The sequence below is a fragment of the Alligator mississippiensis genome, chromosome 7, assembly GCF_030867095.1.
Source record: "Alligator mississippiensis isolate rAllMis1 chromosome 7, rAllMis1, whole genome shotgun sequence".
Lineage (NCBI taxonomy): Eukaryota > Metazoa > Chordata > Crocodylia > Alligatoridae > Alligator > Alligator mississippiensis.
In genome coordinates, this window is record NC_081830.1 from 52,439,276 (window position 1) to 52,462,237 (window position 22,962).

Here is a 22,962-nt window from a genome sequence, read left to right on the forward strand (position 1 = left end):
CCTTATACTTACAGACCAAGTATCAGTGACTGGAAATCAGTCTAAACCTGTAACTCTACAGACAGAAGGTCTATGCAAACAAACTGGTCTAAAAATTGCAGAGCCCATTTTAAGATAAATCTGCATTGATGTTGTGTCAAACGTACTCAATTTAGGTCAAAACAGTGTTTGGAATTTCTGTACACTTTCCCTGCACAGCCCCAGGGCTGGGAAAACCCAGCCACTGGCTCCAGTATTAGGGTTGCATTTTTACATCCCACCTGCCCTGCACCAATCTATTTTTTGCCTACCTCCTCCCTCTGTCCCTCACCTCCTGGCCCCTGGACCAGCCGGCCTCTCCAGCCTCCATCCTGCAGGATGCTGCAGTTGCCACTTCTGTCAGAGCAAGTAAGTCCTGGTAGGGGGAGGGGCAAGAGGGATCAGGGTGTAGGTTCTCTGCAGGGAGGTGGGGAGGGGCTAAAAATAGCCTCTGGTCCCTCAAACCTCCCCCCCCACCCCTCCCAGGCCCTGCAAGTCCCCTGATTTTGCCAGACCCTCCAGGACCCAAGCAGTGCCCAGTGGACTGTAACTGCCCCCACATCTCCTGATCGCTCCCATGGGTTGAACCTGCCCTCTCCCTCACTAGGCTTGTGCGAAGCAGCTAGTATTTGCTTCGGATTGGCTGATTTAGGGGACCGTGATTCAATTTGGTGATTCGAATCATTGTCCTGAATTGATTTGGCTAAATCTGATTCGGAGATTCAACTGCTGCTGAATCACTCCCCCCCCACAACTTCAGGCACTTGGGAAAAGAAAAAAGCCCCGACTCACTGGATGCTGCCCGGCTGATCCCCACTGCCCCCTGCTTTGTGGGGGGCTCTCCAAAAGCCCCCCCAGCCTCCCCATGGCTGCCACATCCACCACAGCTCCAGCCCTTTAAGAAAAAAAAAACAAGAAAACCCCCACACTCACCTTTCCTGATGGTGGGTGGGGTGATCCCCTCTGCCCCCCGCTGCCCCGCACCACATGAGGGGCTCTGCACAATCCCCCCAAAGCCCCAAGGCCACTGCAGGAGCAGTGAGTCCTGGGGTTATTCTCCATTTTTTTTTCTTAAAGGGCTGGAGCCATGGCAGGTGGGGCAGCCATGGGGGAGCTGGGGGAGTGGGGGGGGGGTCATGGGGCTTGTGACAGAGTCCCCCACACAGCATGGGGCTGTGGGGGACAGTAGGGATTGCCCCCCTGCTTGGCAGCACCTGGTGAGTGGGGCTTTTCTTTAAAGGGCTGGGAGCTGGGGCAGGTGGGGCAGCCATACGGGACCTGGGGGAGTGGGTGGGGGTTGGGAGGGCTGGAGGAGCAGGTGGGGGCTGGGAGGGGTCCCCCCATGGTCCCCTCCCTCAGCCCCCCCGCCCCAGTACTTATCAGCTCAGAGTCCAGCTGCAGCTCCCTGCTGTAGCCACCGAGGACTGTCCTAATCATCAAAGCTCTCTGAATCTTTTCCAAAGATTCGGAGAGCTCTGAATCAATTTGGACCTTTTTCATTGGTCCCCTAATTTGATTCGGATTCAGAGATTCAGCCACCTAATTGGGCTGAATCTCCTCTGAATTGAATCACCACCCAAAGCTTCACACAGCCCTATCCCACACCCCTTGTGGGTTGTCTGCCCCTTCCTTCCCCAGCAAACCCCTTATTCCCAATCCCAAACTTCTTGCCCCCCAATCTCCTTGCTAGCCCTACCAGCCCAATTTACCTGATATCAGGTGGCATTTTGAACCAATTTAAATCTCCCTAATGGCTGTATTTAGTGAGCATGTCTATACAGGATGCTATGTCATTTTAGCAATGAGTTATGGTGACGTAGCTTATCGGTACAGTCAATGGGCACTAACAATGATGCTGCTACTATGTTGCTGTAGCAGCAAGCTACTGCACAATTGCTCATCACTATGGTGACGGAGGGTCAGAAACGACCCGTGCACAGCTGGGTCTGTGCAGTACTAAATGACTGCACAGTACCAATTGCGCAGCCAGGGTCACATGTAATGTTTACCCCTATGTGGAAGTGAAATATTGCAATTAACTAGATATCCTGCTCAGAATTTTTATGAAGTGAAAAATTAAGATTTAAATGTTATATTTTTTATATATATAAATTTTATATATATAAAATGTGTGTATATATATAGAGATATATATATATATATATATATATGTTAGTACAGATTTAAGGAGATAAAATAAGACCCCCACCCCATCTACATCCTTCAGTAGGTTTGGATACTAATCCTCTTTAAATAATATGATATGCGTTTTCTGTAGTATGGCATCAGAGGATTATATTATTTTCAGAAAAAAATTATGGCAAGATTAGTGGAGACAGTTAATCATTTAAATTAACTACAGGTTTTTATATTAATCATCAGATTATGGAGAAAAATAATGAGTTCTGCCTTTTGATCTTTTTTTGGTTGAAAATCCCATTGGAATTGACACCAGTTATGAGTCAATAATAAATTGGTTGTAAATATGGATTTGCTTAGGTCACAAGTGGATAGGAGGGGGAGGGGGCTATATTGGTGCACTTGCATCCCCATTTGCTTCCTTGTCCACTCCAAGTTTAAAATTTACTGCCTGGCAGTGGCAGTAGCATTTCTTGTCAGGCAGTACTGATGAAGTCAATCAGCTTCATGGCTCATTTTAATCCATCTGATCCTTTCTAAACTCTTTATTCCATAGGTGTTAATGACCCTTTCTTCTTTTTAATGGTCTTGATGTTCCACCTATCAAGCTGTCCTTTGTTCTGCAATTCTGCTGTTTGTTAGCTGATCCTGGTAATCAAGGTCCTAACTTCACAGCCCTTCTGACTCTCCAATGAAGTTGTATTTGCTTCAATACAGCCCCAGGCCTCTAGCATATTAGTAAAACTCCTAGTTTATTTTTAAGTAGAGAAAAATATGAGTTGTTATATGTGATAATGCATGCTACCATTTATACCCCTTTTTTCAAAATTCTAAATCTGCCCATGGTGGTTTTCAACCTTGTTGGACTCGATACTCCTTTCAGAAAATGACAGCTCTACACTTTCACTTGTGTTTGGAGTATAGAAAAATAGTGAAGTAATCCTTTTGCTATAAAGAACTCAGAAAGATCGCAACATATCAGAATGGTTTTACCACTATTAATTACTCTTTGAAATCTCTGGGTGCCTATACATGTGCAGCAAGACTGCTCTGACATGTAATTACAGCACGTTGGCGCAGACTCCAGTGTCTCATGTATAAGCATCCCCGTACTCAAAAATGGAGGCAGGGGTGCTTTACCTAAGGCTCATCAAATGAAAAAAAAAAAGCACCCCTGCCTCCATTTTAGTTAAAATACCCCCAGCACCGTTTTTAGCATGGAGACACTGACTCACAAGATGCTCCAGGCACTTTAATTATTCAAGCATTCCCCCCCTCCCCTCCAACTCCTAGAACACATGTATAAATGCCCTCTAGGTTTATCTTGTAAAACATCTTTGCTCACCTAACAGTGCAACTTTCACTTGTGTACAGTTCCTTCTGACTCACCAAGGGGTATCTTTATCCTGGAGCGGAGGGACTTGCTGGCATAGCTTTGTGCTTGTTTCTGCTTTGCTGCCTGTGCCCTCAGAATGTTATAGTCTATGTCTCAAGGAGACCTTCAAAGAGAGAAGTAGAATGGGATTCACCTGGCTTGCTCTTCAAGGGGTATTAGCTTTATGAAAATGAGATGTGTTCAGTGCTAAATCCTACACTTTTTTTTTTTTTTTAAAGCCAAGAGCAGTATCAAACAGGGAACTGAAGAGGGAGCAAGTTAGCTTGCCCAAGGCATCTACAACTTGTATGTGTGTTCCTGCAGGAGCACTATAGCTGTTGTAGGATCTTTGTGGAACTTTAAACACCATCCACAATTCATCCCACATATCCCTATTCTAACACTCCTATCAAGCAGATTTTTCCTTAAATTAGTAATAGGGGCACTGTGGTAGGGCATTGTTTGTGCCTGCCACTTTAAGACCTGGGGCCAAGCAGCCAGCAGGTGCTTAATTCCGGCGGCCATTTTAGAACTCTGGCTGCTCATATAAACAGGGCATTTTGCTGTTGGCTGGAGGCGCAGCAACATCACCTGGCTGCAAGCCTTCATGGAATACTCTGGAGGTAAGGGAGGACCTGTAGGGGATGGTCAGGAGGCTCCTGGTCCTGGGCATGACCTAAAACTGCATCCTGCCAGGAGTGGGTCACTTGGTGGGGCTCTCAGTGGCTCAGGAGCCCCCAGGAAATTCCAGGCCAGTTACCACCCCAGTGAAAGGTGGGTCAGGGTGCCTTACCCCAGCTCCCACAACCAGGTGGGTTACCCCCTTGTAGAGTCTGGAAGGTGGACCCCAACGAGAGAGTGGAGCCATAGACTCAGAAACCTGTCTTGACATCACCCAACTGGTCAGTGCTTTTGCCAGGACTGGAAGGGTCAAAGGGCCAGGGGCCCACCGTGAGGGATGCCCAGAGCTGAGGGCCTGGGGTTCCAACTGGCCTGGAGGTGGGCCAGGGCCAGTGTAGCCAAAGGTCCCAGGGGACCACACCCATAAGGGGGAGCAGCTCAGGGAGCTAAGCAGCCTGGAATGAAGGTGGAGTAGGTTGCCTGAGTGGAGGGATCCAGGTGGGGTTCAAATAGTAGGATTCTGGGCCCAGAGTGGGGCCGGGGATGTTGACAACAGAGAATGCCATCTGCAAGGCATGGGCTGCAGTGTAGGGGAGGTACGGAGCCGCAGATAGTGCTCCCTGGCATTGGCATAAGACATGGGCAGCCTCCCACTTATTAAGATCAGTAATTAATTAATTAACATCAAGGCATAGAAGGAGAGAAGGCATATGTTGGCCCAGAACAGGTGGGTGGGCCAAAGCTAAGTCAGCCCTGAGAATGCTCCCTGTTACAGGCATCAAACAGAGTAAACATTTCAAGAGTCCTCACTTACAAAATCACTTAGAAACCCAAGTTCCATTAACTTTGAAAGAGTGACTTTCTTGCTTCACAATGTATTACCTGCAGATCATATCTAACAAGTAGAACTTGCATGTATTGGGATGTAGGCTGTTTAGATTCTATGTCTATAATTGAATGAATGATGGAGGTATCTCTTACAAAGAGATCCCTGTTGATTTTACTGTGTTGTTGTTTGTTTTTTTTTATATGAAATGTACTGTGCATATACATTCCAACAATGAGCATCAATGCCTAACATGCATAAGAATTGTAGAAATCAGACTGTATGTGTACAGTGGATAGTCTGCCTTAACATGTTTGCATCCAAATTAGTTGATCTTTCCTTCTTGGATGCCCATGGATACCTTAGATATCTACTTGGTCATGGGTTTTTCTCCTGTGATTCTGTGCTTTCATTCTAATTATTTACTCATCTTATGCACTTTTATGTCACCTTCCAGTTGCTGTTCATGTTTTAGATTCAGGATAGGATACTGAAGTATATATTAAACTTTCCCATTTCTGAGTAATTTTCAGAATATTTTTGCATGTGTTGGATTTTTTCTTTTATTTACTCTGAACTGGCATAACGGATTAGAACCCATCGATCTTATTTCTCAAGATTCATATATGTCCGCAGTAATAGATGAGCAAAGGGAAGTATAGATCAATGTATAATGCCACATTCTTTCCCCTACCTCAGAACATCCATACTCTTCTTCTTAAAGCTTCAGCCATAACTTGTGGTGCTGGAGATTTGCTTTAATCACACTGATAGATGATAGGTTTTTCCTCAATTTATATTTGTACATTTTCAGGTATACAGTAATATACTAAATATTAACTATGGGCACACTGACTGATGCACTGATTAGGTCTCTCCAACAAATGTTGTTCCCAACTTCCAGGACTTAGAAGTGAACTGCTTTCTACTGCTAAGGTTTATCCTTTTTAAATTAATTGTACTACAGTAGTCTCTCAAAATCAGGTCCTGGTTGTTAGGGCTCCGTTAGGTGCAGTAGCTCCCTGCTCAGAGAGCTTCTGTTTTTGTATAGTCTTCAGACTTTCATGTAGGATCATAGTAGAAAGTACTTGGCATATGACAATAATATAATAGTTTACACTGTAGTTTTACTGTATGATTTATAATGATTCTAGTGATCTTCCATATGAAATGTTCTGAACCAGAGAAAAGAGTAAGAAAAAACATTTAGAAAACCACCTCTTTATTTTAAAAATATCACTGAGCCAGAAAACATTTAAAAAAGGGTTTAAAAATCAATAATATGAAGTCAAATTAATTTCTTAGTGTGTTGAATAGAGTTTCACAAATTTTAATAGATAAAAACATAAATAGATAAAAATTGTACTGCAACAGATATTCTACAGTTACAGGGCCTTGTTACATATTGCACTTTGAGCAGCTCAGATGTTGATCAGTGTTACTGCTAGCTCGACTTTGGAGTAGACAAAACTAAAAACCTTCTCTGTCCCCCACCTGCACAGCTTTGACTTGCTACTAGCAGGCTGGCAAGGAGCAGCCAGGCTAGTCGCTAAAGCAGTGAGTTGCCACTAGAGAGTTGGTGACCCAGGCTGGGCGTCTATCTGTGCTGTAAGCAGGTATATGAGAGAGATGGGTTAGAGTGGGGAAGGCAGGAACATGAAACTAGGAGGCAGAGAGCTAATGGGATGGGGTGGGTAATGAAATGAGAGATGGAAAGGAATGGGGTTGTGAAATGAAGGAAGTCTGCCACTGAAGGATAAAATAAAGTAAATAAATAAATAAATAAATATATATATAAAAATAGAGGAACTACATTAAAGGAGGTCTCATGCCTTAATAAATTGGGATTGGGATTGGAGTTGAGGGAGGGGGTGCTGGTTGTGCTTCCTGGGGTGACTAGAAGGTGAGGGAAGACTCTTGGGAGCTACTGCCCCTGTCCTGGGAAGGAACCCTGAGCTCATGGTGACTCAGTATGGCCCCTACGTTGTCTTCCCCTTACCCCCACACTTTGACCCTACTCCCAAACCCATCCATACCTTGCAGCCTGGCTAGCTGGTATGTGCTCTGCAGGATGTTTGCACAGGAGTGGGAGGGGAAGTTGGCTTGGTGCCAGAACTGCCCCCTGGGCCATAAAATTCATAGAGTGGCAACTTTGTCCACACAAAACAGGAGGGTGAGGGAGGAGACACTGCATCCTGGGCTACTGAAGTCTGCGACACGGGGAGTTCATCTGTGTGGAGTGGCCACCACATGAATGGGACGTGAGCTGGGTAACAGGTTGGAGAGAAACCTGCCCTGGAGTGACATCACTTTAAGGTGCCTAAAGTGTGCTTGAGACTAGTTTCAGGAGTTAATGTGTGGACAATCCAGGGGTTTAGAGCTCCAGGAGCTGCCTAAAAGTAATATTCAACAAGGCCCAAAGATGAAATTGCATTCATATTATATGACTGTTTTCCACCTTACCTCTAACTTCTTCAAAGAGTTTTTGTGAAGGTTTGGCTATTGCATCTCATTCTAAGGGTAGAGGTTTTCTGCCTAGTTTGGTTAAAATCAAAGGAAGGGGAATAATACGGTGATACTTTGACTGTACCTGATGTTCACTTTTGGAAACTTACCTAACTGGATCATAGCTACAAAATGGCTTAATGTGGTTTGATTTTGGTTGCTCTGCAAAGGAAAACCCTAATATATTGTATTTTGCTGTAGGGCTACATGGAAAATAGAAAAGATATAGAAATAAAAAAATAGTTCAAGATACCCCAAGCTGATGAAGGAGTTAAAATGGGCTTATTAAAGGAAGATTATTAATCTTCTTCTCAGTGGTGTGAGGGGATTCCAAGGAGGGGAGGGGAGGGGGAAAAGTTCTTGCTTCAATGAGCCATAATACATCTCAAGTAGGAAGCAAAAAAAATCAGAAAACTGAAGGAAGACATACTGCCAAAGGAGGCTTTGTAAATGAAAATGTGCCTTTTCCACGACAGAACTATCAGTTTGGGCCCATCTCTGTTAGAACTGGTTGAAATAAGTTTCTCACTGTAGATAACATTTTGAATTAAAATTTTTGAAAATTTGTAGATGTTTCCAGGTGTTATAAAAACAGAAGTAGATCCTTTACTTGGACGTATGTTTTCTCTTTACAGCATAGGTGGAGAAGTGGTGAGAGGAAATGAAGCAAGTTATGTTGGCAAACATTTCCGAATGGGATTTATGACAATGCCTGCTCCTCAGGACAGACTGCCACATCCTTGCTCAAGTGGTTTTACCGTGAGATCCCAATCTCTTCATTCAGTTGGAGGTACTGATGATGAAAGCAGTAGCTGCTCTCGAAAACAACCACCGCCAAAACCTAAGCGAGACCCCAGCACCAAATTGAGCACCTCATCTGAAACTGTTAACTCTGGAACAACAAGTAAGAGTGGGAAATTACCAGATAGGACTGAAGGTAAGAACTAGAATTATTTGAAAAATGTTAAGGTGACCCTCCTACAAAGAGTGTATATATGTTCCCTGTAATTTATTTTAAAATGTCAGCACTATTTGCCTAGACAGCATATTAAGTTATAAGAGTATTTATAAAAGTGTTGTCTGGCTCTTAACAACTATAGCAACTACAATATTGCTTATAGGGTAAAATGCTAATGTGGTACAGGGGATGGCATGGTATATCGCCCAAAGGCAATAGCTGGTTTGATGAGGAATACTAAGATGACTAATATTGGATTTCTTAATTCTGAGGGGTTTCTTTCTTTATTCAGCTTTCATTTTTGGACAAATCCTGCATTCTCTCTGCCTCTTAACTCCCTCCCTCTCTCCTCTCCTCCCCTTGACTCTTCCCAATTTCCCTAGATGACACAGCATTAAAACTCAAAGGAACTACTTGGGAGGGGACAAGATACTTTTTGCTTCCTCCTTTCTGTTATGGAATTCGTCTTCAAACACAATGACTCTAAACTTTTTTTTAAAGCAGTGTTGAACTATTCCCTCTACCTGTGTTATATGTCATTTATAACACCCAGTGTGATATACTGTGCTTCTTGTGTGCATCCCTTTGTTTTCGACAGTTGCTGGAAATGCTCATTGGCTTTACATATCTTATACCTTTTCTTAACCAATCAATTTTTTTAAAGGCTATAAAATATCCCCAAACCATTCCTTATATCAACAGGCTATATATAGACTTAGACTGAATCAATCTTACCTCACTTCTGCTGGCAGGTATAGTTATCTTATATGTGGCATTTATCATGCACTTTTCATTTCCTCTCCTGTGCTGTGCCTAGTAACCTTGTTCCACTGGAACTACTTCTAACATTCCAAACCCAGGCTTTAATTAGTAGCAATTTAAAAGACCAAGCCATTTGCCATAATTTTCCTCCAGAATATATCCCCACAATGTTCACTACCTTAAAACCCAGGACAGGCAATATTATGCCTTGTACCACTGACAGGCTTAAGGTCCAATATTGTGTGACCTTTTGGATCTTTGTATTATTGAAAAGGTCTCACCTTGCCAGTAGGATGCACAGAGCACTTTCATCTAGCCCTGGGGGTCAGGAGATCTCTCAGATTAAAGAAAGGACATATTTATATATAAAAAAGAGTCCTTTAGATAAGTTTTCTTTCTCTTACATCTGTACAGCCAGACTCAATGGCTAGGGACAGAAATTACACACAAATCAGTATAAGTGATTGGCAACTGGTTCAGATCTGTAACACAACAGAAGTTCAGTGTACATAGACCACTTTCAAAATGGCTGAAATTGGTTTAAGATAACCTGGATGGATGAAGTATCAGACTTAATTGATTTAGGTTTAATTGGTTAATTGAACTTCTGTCCCAGATCCCCTCCAAATTCAAGTTGGTTCACAGCCAGCCTGCATCCCAGGATGCTTTGCAACTCACTTGCAGGCTAGCCTTGACCCAAGTTGTCTGCTCCTGCAGAGCAGGGAGGCATGCTCTAGCACCTCCTGGCTTCCGGTCTGGGCCACTGCAGGCATGTGGCTGTATTTCCAGAATCAAAAGTGAATGTTCACTTGCTTATCGGTTCAATCTAAGCAGTTTACATTAGCCTGCTAAAACTGAAATGATTCAGCCTTGGGATTTTTCACAATCTGTGCTTAGCCAATGTGACTAAAGGACTTTCTCTTTAGAGGAAGATGGACATAAAAATCATCTTTGCAACATTTCCTAAAAATTTTCCATTACATGTGTGAGTGTGCACATGAGTCAACACAGTGTGTTGTGTGGAGTTGTGGATTATAGTGTTGTCAGGGATGATCAGGGAACCTACTATGTTTACATCCACGTTCCCCTTTTCCTCTTTTCCCAAGTTGCAATAGAATCTGACTGTCTGAAAGAAAAAAAAGTCTACATTCTTATCCCTTGTCCCAAGAAAGCTAAGTGGAAATTTAGCAGCGGCCTTTGACTAGAAAAGTTGCTCCCAGTAGCCCTAATTTTTTTCTGGGCAACCACTGTGTTCTTTGTCTTCTCCCCTTTATCTCCTTTTAACTCCTGATTGTTACCTAGACCAGAAAGATGTGCTCTCTGATTGTGACATCTTTGGCATATTTTGAAAGATGGAGTTGACTGGCATTTCTGTTTCCTAAGCCAACTACAAATTCCATCCTTTCTAGCTTAGGTTAGGCTTAGCATACCCCAATACATGATGATTATATATAAGATGCGTAAACTGGGTGTCACTGCTGTATTTGTACCAGATATCCTGCATGATATTGATACTATTTCAAACTCTTTCCAGGAAACTTTTGCAGCATACCAGGTCAATCCAGATTATTTGTATACCCAGGAACACAGGAGAAAAATGAATTAATATTCCATCACTATCATTAAAGATAATCTATGAATTTTATTGCATAGTGTAATAAACTACCTCTATAAAGTAGAAATGTTTTGATACTTCATAGAGTAACTATTCAGTGGCAGTTCTGTCATTGCCAGTTGTAAATGTAATACACGCTGCTGACAGATGTGAACCCGACCCCCCCCCCAAAAACCGAAAAAACAAACAAACCAAGAAATAAAACAAACCCAGCACTTTACTGGAAGAGGAAGCATGTTAGTTCGACCCAACTCCCTAGCATCTGTATAGATCAGTTGCTTCAGTGGGGCTTTTTTGTGCATTTATCTAATAGCTGATTCAAGAACCAAAAAGCCCCACTGAAGTGCCCGATCTATGAAGACATTGGGTGGGCTGGGTCAAACTAACATGATGCCTCTTCCAGGTGTGTGCTCTACTCAGCATGGGGGTATGCTGATCTTAAAGTAATGTGCTGTTTGTTTGTTTGTAAGCAGCCACAGTGATGAATACCCTTCATTTAATGGGAGGAAGCACCTGAAGCTTTCCCACTGAGGGGACTTGGTAACCCTAACATACTCTGAATCAAAACAAACTGGGTCTGTATAACAGAGGGCCATTAAGAGGTGCCAAACTCTTTAGGGACTTCACTAAAGTGTAACATACAGAGTGCGTAATCAGAGTTGTTGGCGTCTGTGGAGAGAATCGTTGTATCATAGTGTTTGAGAACTATTCAGGAACATCACAATATGTTGTTTAGATATAGATGTTGAAGCTTCAAAATGCTTTACTTCTCACTGAGAAAGAGAAACAGTACAATCTCTTTTATACTGTATGGCCAGGTGTCTTGCTTCAATGAGAACAAGAATTTTCATGGTCACAGTCTACCTAAAATAGGAATATGCTTGTATATAATCCATGAGCATACATATAAGAGAACACCTGAAACTCTTCAGGTAACACTGAAGAAGCTCATTTCTTGCCTAGAAAATCAATTAATTTAAATGATCATTGTTGCTCCATAATTTGCCTCCTAGGAAATGCATTATTCTATCTGGCTGGCAAGGTGTCTAGGAGATTCAGAGTCTGTAGGCCTTGTTTAACTGTTGTACCTATTAAAATTTCTCTGCAACATTGTCTTGTGTTGGCTATGAACCCGCATTGAATTTAGGGAACCATGAAAATGCATATTCATAGATGTTATTTAGAGACGGGGATACATCCCTACCCAGATTATCCACGATCATCCAAGCCTACATTTTCAAACACTGTTGCATATATTGTGCCATGCATTTCCAATTCTGCATTTTCATGTACAAATAGACAAAATATGAGCAACAATATATGCAGATAAGCCCTTGTCGTACTGTTTCTATTAACCACAGAGAACTATTATAGAACAAAGCTATAGATTTCCATAAGCAAATGTGGGATTAGTACAAATAAATTGACATGAAAACATATGCATGCTTTTGATGGCAAAGCCCAATAATCTGACCTACAATATTTATTGTCTCACCTACTGACTAATTTAAAATGAAATTAAATACATATCCTAGGCAGCAAGGAGATAGCTTTGATAAATATTGTGCAACTTTATTTGCATTTTTTTTTCTTTTGTTTTGTTTCTGTAGGGGAGAGGGTTGCCTGTTTTAAATCCTGGATTGTTATAAAAAAAAAAGAACTTCTGTTTTCAACCTATATTCTCTTCCTTTTCCTTGCAAAAGTCAAAATATTTGATTTGTCACATCATAACAATTTCCCTAGAAATAGATCATGATGTTAAATATGACTCTGACTGTACTACAGAATCATGTGGTAGGAGAAACTTGGCTGTAAAATGGGAATTCTCTCTTTTCCTAAAAACAAAAATAGCATTAGTAACAGAAACAGAAATAGAAAGAAACATAGTGCCTACGCACACTGTTTGTTGGATAAGTATTTGCTTCTAAACTTGAAACAGTGTGAAAATCTCCTTCAAACTTGCAATAACACATTAGTCCAAACTCATTACATAGCAGTTCATGGGCAGATCTAGGATTTTGAGAAGAGGAGAGCACATGGTGTGAGTCACATCAGCCCATATAACACAAGTATTCTTCTCCAGGTAGACTAGAAGCTATATTATTCAGTTGAATATCAAAGCAAAAATGAATATAACTTTATCAAAATGTGCACTATTTTTTTAGATTATATACTAAGTTTAAAACATACATTAAGCAAAAATAGTCCAAACATATAATTTCATTAGTCCTGTAGTCATTATAGTTAAATATATATCTCTTATTCAGCGTCATAAAAGAAAATCTAGTCTTCTTGAATACCTTGACAGTGCCTCCAATACTTTGGTGTCAGTCATTTCTACACCTGATTTAATATTACCACGCTTGAGTTAAGGTTTTAAACTAGAGTTAAGAACAGGCTGCAGCAGGTGTTTGAGGCAGGAGAGAGGCATTACCAGGGATGGCTATCAGATTGCAACATTGCAGAAGAAAGGACAGTTTGAATAGTGGAACATAAAGACCATTTAAAGGAGAGAGGGTCTTTAACACCTGTGGAGTGAAGGGAGACTAGCAGGAATCAGGTTGATTATAATGAGCCATGAAGTCAATTGACTACCTCAGGGCTGCCTGAATAGAAAAGCCAATGCTTGTCCCAGGCAGCCTCCTTTAGAGTTTGGATGGACCAGGAATGCAAAAGGAGTGCAACTGCACCCCCCTGGATCTGTCCCAGTATAATAATAATAATGTTCCAGTTTGTGTTGCATTACAGTATACCCAAACTGTCTGTATTTTAAGTAGCAGTTTCCAAGAAAAGGGTCTACCTTTGTAGATCCTCTTTAATATTGTTGGCATATTTCTGAATGTCTGTGCTCTCTGTCATGGTCCATTATTCATACTGTAATTGAAGGATCTGGATTGGGTCATATTGACTGAATTAGGTCAAGTATGCACTTCAGATTTGTAAAGACAAGTTTTTACAGAATGCAACGCTATCTTTCCACAGAGGTTTAGTGTTCCAACAGAAATGGATCATTTCAACAGTCGGATAATCCTATGCATAATTTGCAGTCCCAATATTACACTAATTACAATTTTTTGTAAATATTAAAAATATTATATTTGTGGTGTTATACAATAATTTGTAAATGAAATGTTTAGAAGCTAAGGTTTTCAGGGTTGTTCTTCATCTTGAATGGTACATAAATAGGAGTTAAACTGATGGGTTTTCACTTTCCAAACTAAAAGATATAAAAAAGTAAACAACTGGCACAAGCATTTATGGTAAAGTATTTGGGGCAGTGACTGTCTTTTTGTTCTTTTTTTAAATAATGGAATCCTGCTCAGTGACAGTGGCACATAGTACTATGTTGATGATGATAAATTGTGAAGCTAATTAGATTTTAGAAGCTGATTTTCTATCCATGAGGATTATCTAAAATGCTGTTGGCAACATGAATGAAGAATACACAAGAGTGAGATTTCAAAAAAAAAAAAAAAGTAGGATTTTCAAAAAAAGCTCAGCGTTCACCTATTCTAGTCCCAGTAAAGTCAATAGGATCATTACTTTGTGTGGGATGCAGAGATAGGATCATGCTGAGAGCTTTTTCAGAAGCCTCAGCATACAGTTGGTCCAATAAAAGATATCACCCACAAGAATTCTTGCCCCTTGTTTTTGTAGTCATTTAATTGTTTTATGTGTTTTCCACTTGAGCATTCCGTGTGAAAGAGACATCTATTTTGCTACTCTGCAATTTTGTCTAATGTATCTTTCCTGTTCAGTAATCTCTAGAAGGAAGCATATTTCCCTTTTGAGAAAAAGCAATGACTATAATTGTAATTGGAGTTTTTCAGATGGCACAATTTTGTAAAATTCCCAGTTACCTTGCAAGCTCAGCTGCTAACCCAATGCTGTGAGCTTTGCCAATCTGTATAAACAGGAGATGGACTGAAGTGGATTTAGAGCTTTCAGTTTAATATGTTTTGCATCCTCCATTGGCTGGTAATTCATTTAAAAGAATAATGTTTGAAAAAATGTACAGTATAGCAGCCATCTTACTTTCTTGCCTCTAACCAGCATCCACTGATGGAAGAAATATTTCATAAGAGCCTTATACAGAATGATTAATTTTTTTTTTCTTTTAACCCATATGTTTGTTCCTGAACTTCTGGAATTTAAGCACTGCATTCTTCCCTAATTTAGTCCCTGTGAAATGTCTATAGACATTGTATAGGATGTAAATCAGGACAGCATTTGGTCATCAGTATATTCACTCTATACTCCTAAGTAGTTGTTTCACCAGTAACTTAACCCTGAGGCTGAACTACCTTTACTATGTAAAGGTTAGTGCCCTTACTGGCAGTAGCTATGTCGCAGGGGTTAAGAAGGCTTAACACCTAAGGCCGTTTGTAGATGACTCTTTTTATTGGGTTTAAAGTGGGTTAAATTACTTTTGCATGACTTTAATGGCACTGCTGTTTCAGCATTTGGTGGCATATTGCATGTTAATTCCAGCTGCTGTAGTACATTCAGTGGCGTAATGTGCCTTAAATGGCTTTGGGACACAGCAAATGACTTTGGGACGTTGAAAAGTAAAATACCTCCAAGGAGTTTTAGTTTCCTACCCTACAGTCACAGAGGGAAGCACTGGGCTCTGTGCAGCCCAGGAGCTGTGCAGGCAGACTGTGTCCAGGCGGCCCGGCAGCAGCCTGGGAAGGCAGGCTCCACAGAAGGAAAAAAAAAAAGTGGTGAGCCTGATCTTCTCCCCCATCCTGCCTGAGCTGTGTGGGGGCCTGATGCTTTGCTCCACAGCTGCAGTGCCCCCCTGGACTGCCCGAGGCACGTGCCCATGGGCAGGTGCCATTGGGGGTGGAGGGCAATGGACTGCTGCTTCCACAGAGAGAAGCATGCCCCAGCAGCTGAGGGACTGCTCTGCCCACCAGCAGCTCACTTGCCCCTTGCTGCTGGAGAGGCAGGTAAGGATCAGGCTCCAACACAGATGTACATAACACAGAGGTTTACTTCACTGTAAATTGAAGCGGTGTTTTTAAAAATCCAACGCTTCAATTTAGGGAGAATTAAATCCCTGTGTCATCTACAAATGCCCTAAGTAGGTGTCACTGGAGGCAATGGAAAAGATTTCTTAAGAGATGGGTAGTAGTTAGGTCCTCAAATCCCTATGAAAATCAGTCTGATATAGCTGAATATACTGTATGACAGAAAAAACTCCCTCCCCTGAAGTAGGGCAGAGATGCTAGTAAATTAGTGTCTGTCAAAAAATTCACATTTGATTTCTCTCAGTTTTAGTCATCCAACCCAGAAGTCATGCTCGTGGGGCTGCAAACAAAGAGAGGAGCTACTGGAATGATTTTGCTGTTGGGATCACAGAGAATTCTTCTCCACTGCTTAGTGCACTGCCCATGCACAGGCAGTTGCAGATGGCCCCAAAACTACCCGGGTTATTCATTCTCTTCAGTCTGTGGATTCAACAGGAAGGAACACCAAAAAGCTCAAGTTAGCTTCTGATAGCACCTGCTGAGATTTGCAGTAGATCTGCAGCTATCTGCTTTGCTGGGGTGGGCACTGTAGGTTTAGATTCTGCAGTTTTAGTAACCATCTTTCTGCTGCAAACATTCTGATTGCAGACTCCCAGAGCTAAATTATTTTTCTTGGTCCACAGTCCCTTGCCACCCTTAGTCTGCTCTGGTGTATTCTCTTGTTCTTCAGATAAGGGGAAAAAAAGGAAGTTCTTATAGCAGCCATAATAGCTTTCTGTGCAGAACAATAAGCACAATGTGATTTTCGGAGGAATTTGTAAACAAGTTCAGAAGCCATGGGGGAGTATGTTCTTCCCCCCGAGGCACATATGCATATTCATTAACGTTAATAGAAGTTGCAAGCACTGACTGGAGAATAGACCATGCAATGTTAAAACACATGACAATCTAGTTACTAGCCTGGGAATTATTCTGTGCCATTAGTACTGTAACGATGACCTAGTAGTCTACCCTAGGACTCATGTGTTTAATGGGCCTTTTTCTTGGTTTAATGAAGTAGTATTTCACAGTTCTCTGTTGTATGTGTGCACATGTTGATTTGCTTAGAGTATCATTCCACAATTAAATAGAACATGCACTCAAAAATGCAAGCCCCCTGCAATATGAGTATGTGCATCTATCATAGGCCCTGGATGGATTCAATGTTTATGTGTGTGAATATAAATGCAGAATTACAGTACTGTGTGCATGTGTATATATGTACAGAGCAGAGATGCTAGTAGGGCAACATATATATGTGTGTGTGAGTATAAACATACAGATGAGGCAAACCCCTAATCTATGGTAATTTTGCCTCATCAGGTAGGGAATTACATCTGCCATGATCAAGGAGAAATCTACAAATATAAGGTACCTTGGTTTAGATATTGTCTGGCTACCCATCCATTCTTGGGTAGCTAATAGGCCTGTGCACGTAGGGAAGTATTTGATTCATATTTGGCTGATTCAGAGGACAGTGACTCGATTTGGATCGCTGTCCTGAATCGATTTGACTGACTTCATTTCGGAAGATACAGCGCGGATTCGGAGAGATTCGATGATTCGGATCAGCCGGGGAGAGCCAGGCACAGCTGGGAGGCTTCAGGTTCTTCCATGGCTCTTCTGTCTGTGCCTGCCTCTCCCCGGTCTGGGGGAGCTACAGGAGAACCCCCAGTGGCTGCCCTGCCTGGCCCCATCCCCCATCTGGCCCCAGCCTAGTCCCAGCACTTAAAAAAAAAAAGAAAAAGAAAAAAGAAAACCCTGCATTCACCGGCTCTGACAGGGGTGATTGGGGCCTCTGGGCACTCATGGCAGAGCCCCCCCCCCAGTGCAGAGCAGTGGGGATCACACCCATGCAGCAGCTGCCCCATGGTGTGGGTGCAGCATGACTTAGCAGGATGCTGGGCACTGTCTGGGAGCTGGGGCTGCTGGGGCTGAGCGGTGGTGGGCTCTGGCTGACAGGTGGAGCTGCCCCAGCTCCCAGACAGCATGTAGCACCCTGCCGAGCCATGCTGCACCCACACCATGGGCTAGCTGCCATGCGGGTGGCAAGCGGTGGGTGATCCCCACTATTCCCCACTGCCCTGCGCTGCATGGGGGGGGCTCTGTCATGAGTTCCCAGATGCCCCAATCACCGCTGCCAGAGCCAGTGAGCACGGGGCTTTCTTTCTTTTTTTTTTTTTTTTTTTTTAATGTGCTGGGACTAGGCTGGGGCTGGGTGGGGGATGGGGCCAGGCAGGGCAGTCATGGGGGCTTCTCCCATGGCTCCTCCAGCTGTGCCTGCCTCTGCCCCAGTGGGGGAAGCTATGCCCTGCTGCCGTTTGGCCCAGCCAGTGTGGGGGGAGGGGGAGGTACGATATAGGTGCAGCTCACTCCGGGTGGCAGCAGAGTATAGCCCCTGCTCCCAGTGCTGCCGTGCCTGCATCAGCACTGGGAGTGGGGGTTCTGCCCTGCCGCTGCTTGCCAGCTGGTGTGGAAGGCGTGGGATGCAGGCACAGCAGCACTAGGAGTGGGGGCTTTGCCCTACTGCCGCTTGCCCCTTTTGCCTGGAGTGAGTTGCGCCTGCATCCCGCTCCCCACCCCAGTTAGGCAAGCGGCAGTAGAGCAGAGCCCTCACTCTGAGTGCTGATGTGCCTGCATTCTGCACCCCCCACTCCCCTCCTTGAGTAACATGCCCCCCCACCGCCTCAGCTGGGCAGTTTGTCCCAGTCCCAGCCCAGCCCCAGTCCCTCCCTCCCTCACACCTCTTCCCTTTCCCCTCCCCTAACCCCAACAGATTTACCAGCCAGAGGCAACTGTGTCAGCTGCCTGCTTAGTTTATGGCTGAATCTCCGAAGTGGATGAATCTTTTCCAAAGATTTCCAAATCGATTTGGATGCTTCAAATTGATTCAGAGCTTTTAATTGGTTTCCCGATTTGATTTGGAGGTTTGGTCCCAAAATCGAACTGAATCTCCTCCGATAGAATCAGCTACTGAAGTTTGCACAGCCCTAGTCGCCAACTACTAAAGGCTATTACGTGTCCACCCATCCCCTCTCTCCCCCAGTAATACCCACACACTATTAAGCTACCCTGAGGTAACTCTGTTTGTCCATTCCTGACTTCGGTGTAATTTACATCAGTGTAAAAATCAACGTTAACTACACCAGAATGCATGTTAGTTTGTCCTTGACCATAGTCAAACTAGAGCATGTTTAATTTGGCATACAAATATGGAAAGCAGAATATCATAGAATTTGTGAATCTTCTATTTGTTGTTGTTTCTCACCTCAGGATTCACAATAAACCTCTTTCTCCAGGTGTTGTTTTACTATAAGAAGACTAGTTCTTTCATTGTTTTATTTCACTGAATTCATCCTAAAGCATTAAAAAAGCTCTTGGAAAAGCATAAATCAGGTATTTCCTCTGCCTTAATTTCATGGCTGTTCAAAAAATTTTAACTGAAAAGGAAGTGTAAGAAAAATCAGAACAATGTTAAAGTTTTTATCTGGTGTCTGCTCATCTACTCACCGCACCACCTGTTTTTCAGCTGCTTCTGTTTGTCCCATTAATGCAATGGGACTACACATATAAGGGAGGGTTGGTGAAGAATAAGAATCTGCAGAAGTCTGTGTATATTCTTACAGCTAATCCTTGTAATAGCAATGTCCTAAGAAACTTTCATGGGCTTACAACCAAGAAAATGCAACATAGCTGCTGTCATTATGTTGTCTGTAGACAATAAGCAAGGTTTCTACCCTCCTACCTTTTTCTTTTCCTGTAGCCAGTTAGGCCTTAGTTTTTTGTTTTTTTTTTAATTTGCAAATCAGTGGCAGAATTCTTAATGATGGAGCAGCTTTAAGCATGAAAAATATCTTCTTCCTCAAGATGGATTGTGCAGAATGATGAGAACCCCAAACTCACGCTGACTATCATGGGCATTCACAGCGCTCAGCAGACTTGAGAAGCTGAATCCTGGTAAACCTGGTCATGACTGGTCTCTGTTTCATGGGAAATTTCTTTCTAATGATGGTTTGACTAAAATTCCCTTGGTTGGTGCACCAGTCTGCCACTTTCATCGCATCCACATGGCTTAATTCTGGGTGACATCAAGCAACATATGCCTGACATGCTGCAACTCTGCTTGGCACTTTGTTTTTCAGTTTCTGTGTATGCAAACAGTAGGATAAAATACAGCAGTGACAGCTAAACCATGAACGCTTCTTGAGGTTGCAGTATGCCAGCATGTGCTTTTAAAAGAGGCAAATGAAAGTACAGAACTAATGTGGCACTACTTCTTAGTGGTCAGTCCTTTGAACTGTAGATGTCTTTACCTGAATACAAACTCCAAATTCTAGCCTGATTGTCATTCTGTGTAGGCTTAATTTCAGTGGGCTTGAACAGGATTGCAAGACGGTGAAATCTGGACCAGGCCATCTGTGTGGGGCAGAGTACAACTAGTGGAGTTCAGAGGAATTATGCCTGTGGTCCCTTAACCCAAGCTCCTTCAACATTGCCACTCTGCAAGCCAGTGCTGTTCTCTGGACTAACACTGAATGGGACACAAGAACACAGTCTATTTACTTTCAAAGTCTTATCCTCCACAAGAGAATCATGGGGGAGGAGGGAGATTGGTTCCTGTAATTGCTTGAATGTAGGATTGCAGTTTCAGTTGCAAGGAAAAAAACAACAACATAACACTTAGAGGCCCTCGTCAAGATTCAGGACTCATTGTGCTCGTCACTATGTAGACATATAGAAAACACAGTCACTGTCCCAGAGATTGCAGTCTAAGTAGATAAGACAGGCAAACCATGAGAGATAGTAATCATTATTATTAGGGCTGTGTGAAGTGGGCCCTATTCTATTCAGATTCGGCCTGAGTCAGGAACACTAATTCAATTCATTGATTCAGATCAGTGTCCCTGATTCGATTCAGCCAAAGCATTGAATCTTCAGATTCGGAGAATCGGTGATTCGGACACAGACACAGCTTTAAAAAAATGTTCTACATACCTTGAGGTAGCAGGCGCAGCTCATGATTGCTGCAATGCTGGGGTGCACAGAACATCCCACAAGACTGCGGGTGGGGAGGGGTCTCCACGTGCTAAGCAGTGACCCCTGAAGCGGACTGGAAGTACTTCTGGGTCTGCCTGGGAGCACACTGGGGGGCCCTCCCATACCCCCTGGCTTGGCGGTTGGCTGCAGGAGGAACCCAGGTGGCCCCCAGACATGGGAGGCACCAGTCACCGAGCTGGAGGGGCTCTGGAGGGCCCCCTTGCACGCTCCCCTGTGGACCTAGAAGTAAATCGGAATTGCTTCCAGTCCCCTTGTGGGTCTGCTGCCAAATGCACTGGGGAGCCCGCTGTGATTCTGTGGGACGCTCCATGTACCCCAGCATCACAGCAGTCAGAAGCCCCGCCTATCTAGAGGTATGCAGAAAAAAATTTAAAGCTGCCTCTATGTCTGAATCTCCAAATCTTTCTAACTTGATTTGGAGGGTTCCTATTCAATTCAGAGAGATTAAAGGGTTCTCCAATCAATTTGGATTCAGAGATTTGGCCACCAAATCAGGCTGAATCTCTGCTGAATTGAATCAGGGACCAGAGCTTCATACAGCCCCAATTATTATTCCTGTTTCAGAGATCAGGATGAGGCACAGAGATGGACTAAAGGCCAAATCTAAAATTGGACATAGTCCCATAATGTGGAATTTATGTGAAATTTAAGTGCTTAAGTCCCAAATTGCAATTCTGGAAATCTCGGTTCAGCTGTTACCTAATTCTGGAGTGCATAGGCACTTCAGCTGTCCTCATTAAAGTTCCCCAGGTAACCCAGAGGTATAACTTTAGGCCTATCCAGAAGCACCTCTGTCTTAACGAAGTTGATCAGCTTGGTGTCTTAACTCTTGAATAAGCTTTAGAGATAGTGGCCTTTTATGTGTGGAGCCTAAGTGGTAAGTATACTTGAACAATACTTATCATACCCTGCATAAGATTCAGTGGTAGCTACTTTTTTTTTCTTTTTCCGCAATACAGCCAGCATCCTCTCCCTTCTATATAGTATCCTGGAGGTTAGAGCCTTCACCCAAGATCTCAGACTGATTCATTGCCTTCTTCTGAGAGAATTCAAATCTTTTATGTCCCTGGAAAGTGTCTACGTATCAGGGGTACTTCCCAACCTTACTTTCAAACCTGTTCCACCCTGTAGAAAAGAAGTCAACATTCATTGGGCCTGAGAGAGAAGGTATCAAGACACTGTCACACAGTTGTTAGGAGACTGGCTGAAAAGGAGGGGGATTCTGTGTTCTGACTCCTGCTCTAAGGACTAGTTATTCCTCTTATTTGAAACAGTTAATGGATAAAATGCATCATGGTAACAGGAAATGGATGCAGGACTCCTCTGGTAAATGTCCTCACCATTATATTGGAGGGTCAGGCTGCCTCCTTCTCCATTTGATCCAATGAATCTTAAGTACTTTTATGTACAGTGAAATAGCTTCAAAGTGAGAAATGGAGAGTGCTTTTGCCCTAGAATAACCCATAGCCTGGTGGTTAAAGCTCTATTGGATGGTGTGCGTTGGAATCCCTTCGCATAAAGAAAGGAATTGAACCTGGGCTTCATGCAGTCTGGTTCAGTGGTTCAACCACTGATTAAGAGGTGGGGTACCATTGTGACCTCTTTGACTGTGTTTTAAATTAGAAACGTGCTACTGAAAGAAAGACAGCAGGTACATATCTTCATGAGAGGGTCTAGGCTGTGAAGTCCAAGAGGAAGGAGCTACCTCCCATTAAGTACCTCCGCACGTGAGTCGAGTGAGTAAACCCTGGGGAAAGGGCAGGGCTTAAGACTATTTTCACTGGTTTCTGTGGGTCAGTGCTTGAGACTCCTCACTTACCATGCTCTCATTGATCCCATCCTCAGGATCCTCTGTCCCAGTTCATTGTATATGGAACCTAGATGCCTAATTTATGGTACTGGGTTCCATTGCAGGGGGCTGAGACCTCAAAGTTATGGGTACTGTCGTGTAAGACCTTTGTCTGAATCTATGCCTAAGTAACTTGTTCAAGCCCAAGCTGGAAGTCTGAGGTAGAGTTTGAAATAGAACCCAGTCCAAAATGCGAACTACAAGACCTCCCTCTGCTGATGCTA

General features: G+C 43.1%; 1 protein-coding gene across 1 annotated transcript in view; it reads left to right on the top strand.

Moving 5' to 3' along the window:
* The first annotated feature begins 1,768 nt into the window (after positions 1–1,768).
* The window catches only part of NYAP2 (neuronal tyrosine-phosphorylated phosphoinositide-3-kinase adaptor 2), a 93,753-nt gene continuing 72,559 nt past the window's right edge, over positions 1,769–22,962 (top strand). The window contains exons 1-3 of the mRNA XM_059731859.1: positions 1,769–1,845; positions 4,087–4,155; positions 8,120–8,421. Of these exons, the coding sequence (XP_059587842.1) occupies positions 1,769–1,845; positions 4,087–4,155; positions 8,120–8,421 (448 nt within the window). The remainder of the gene's footprint in view (positions 1,846–4,086; positions 4,156–8,119; positions 8,422–22,962) is intronic.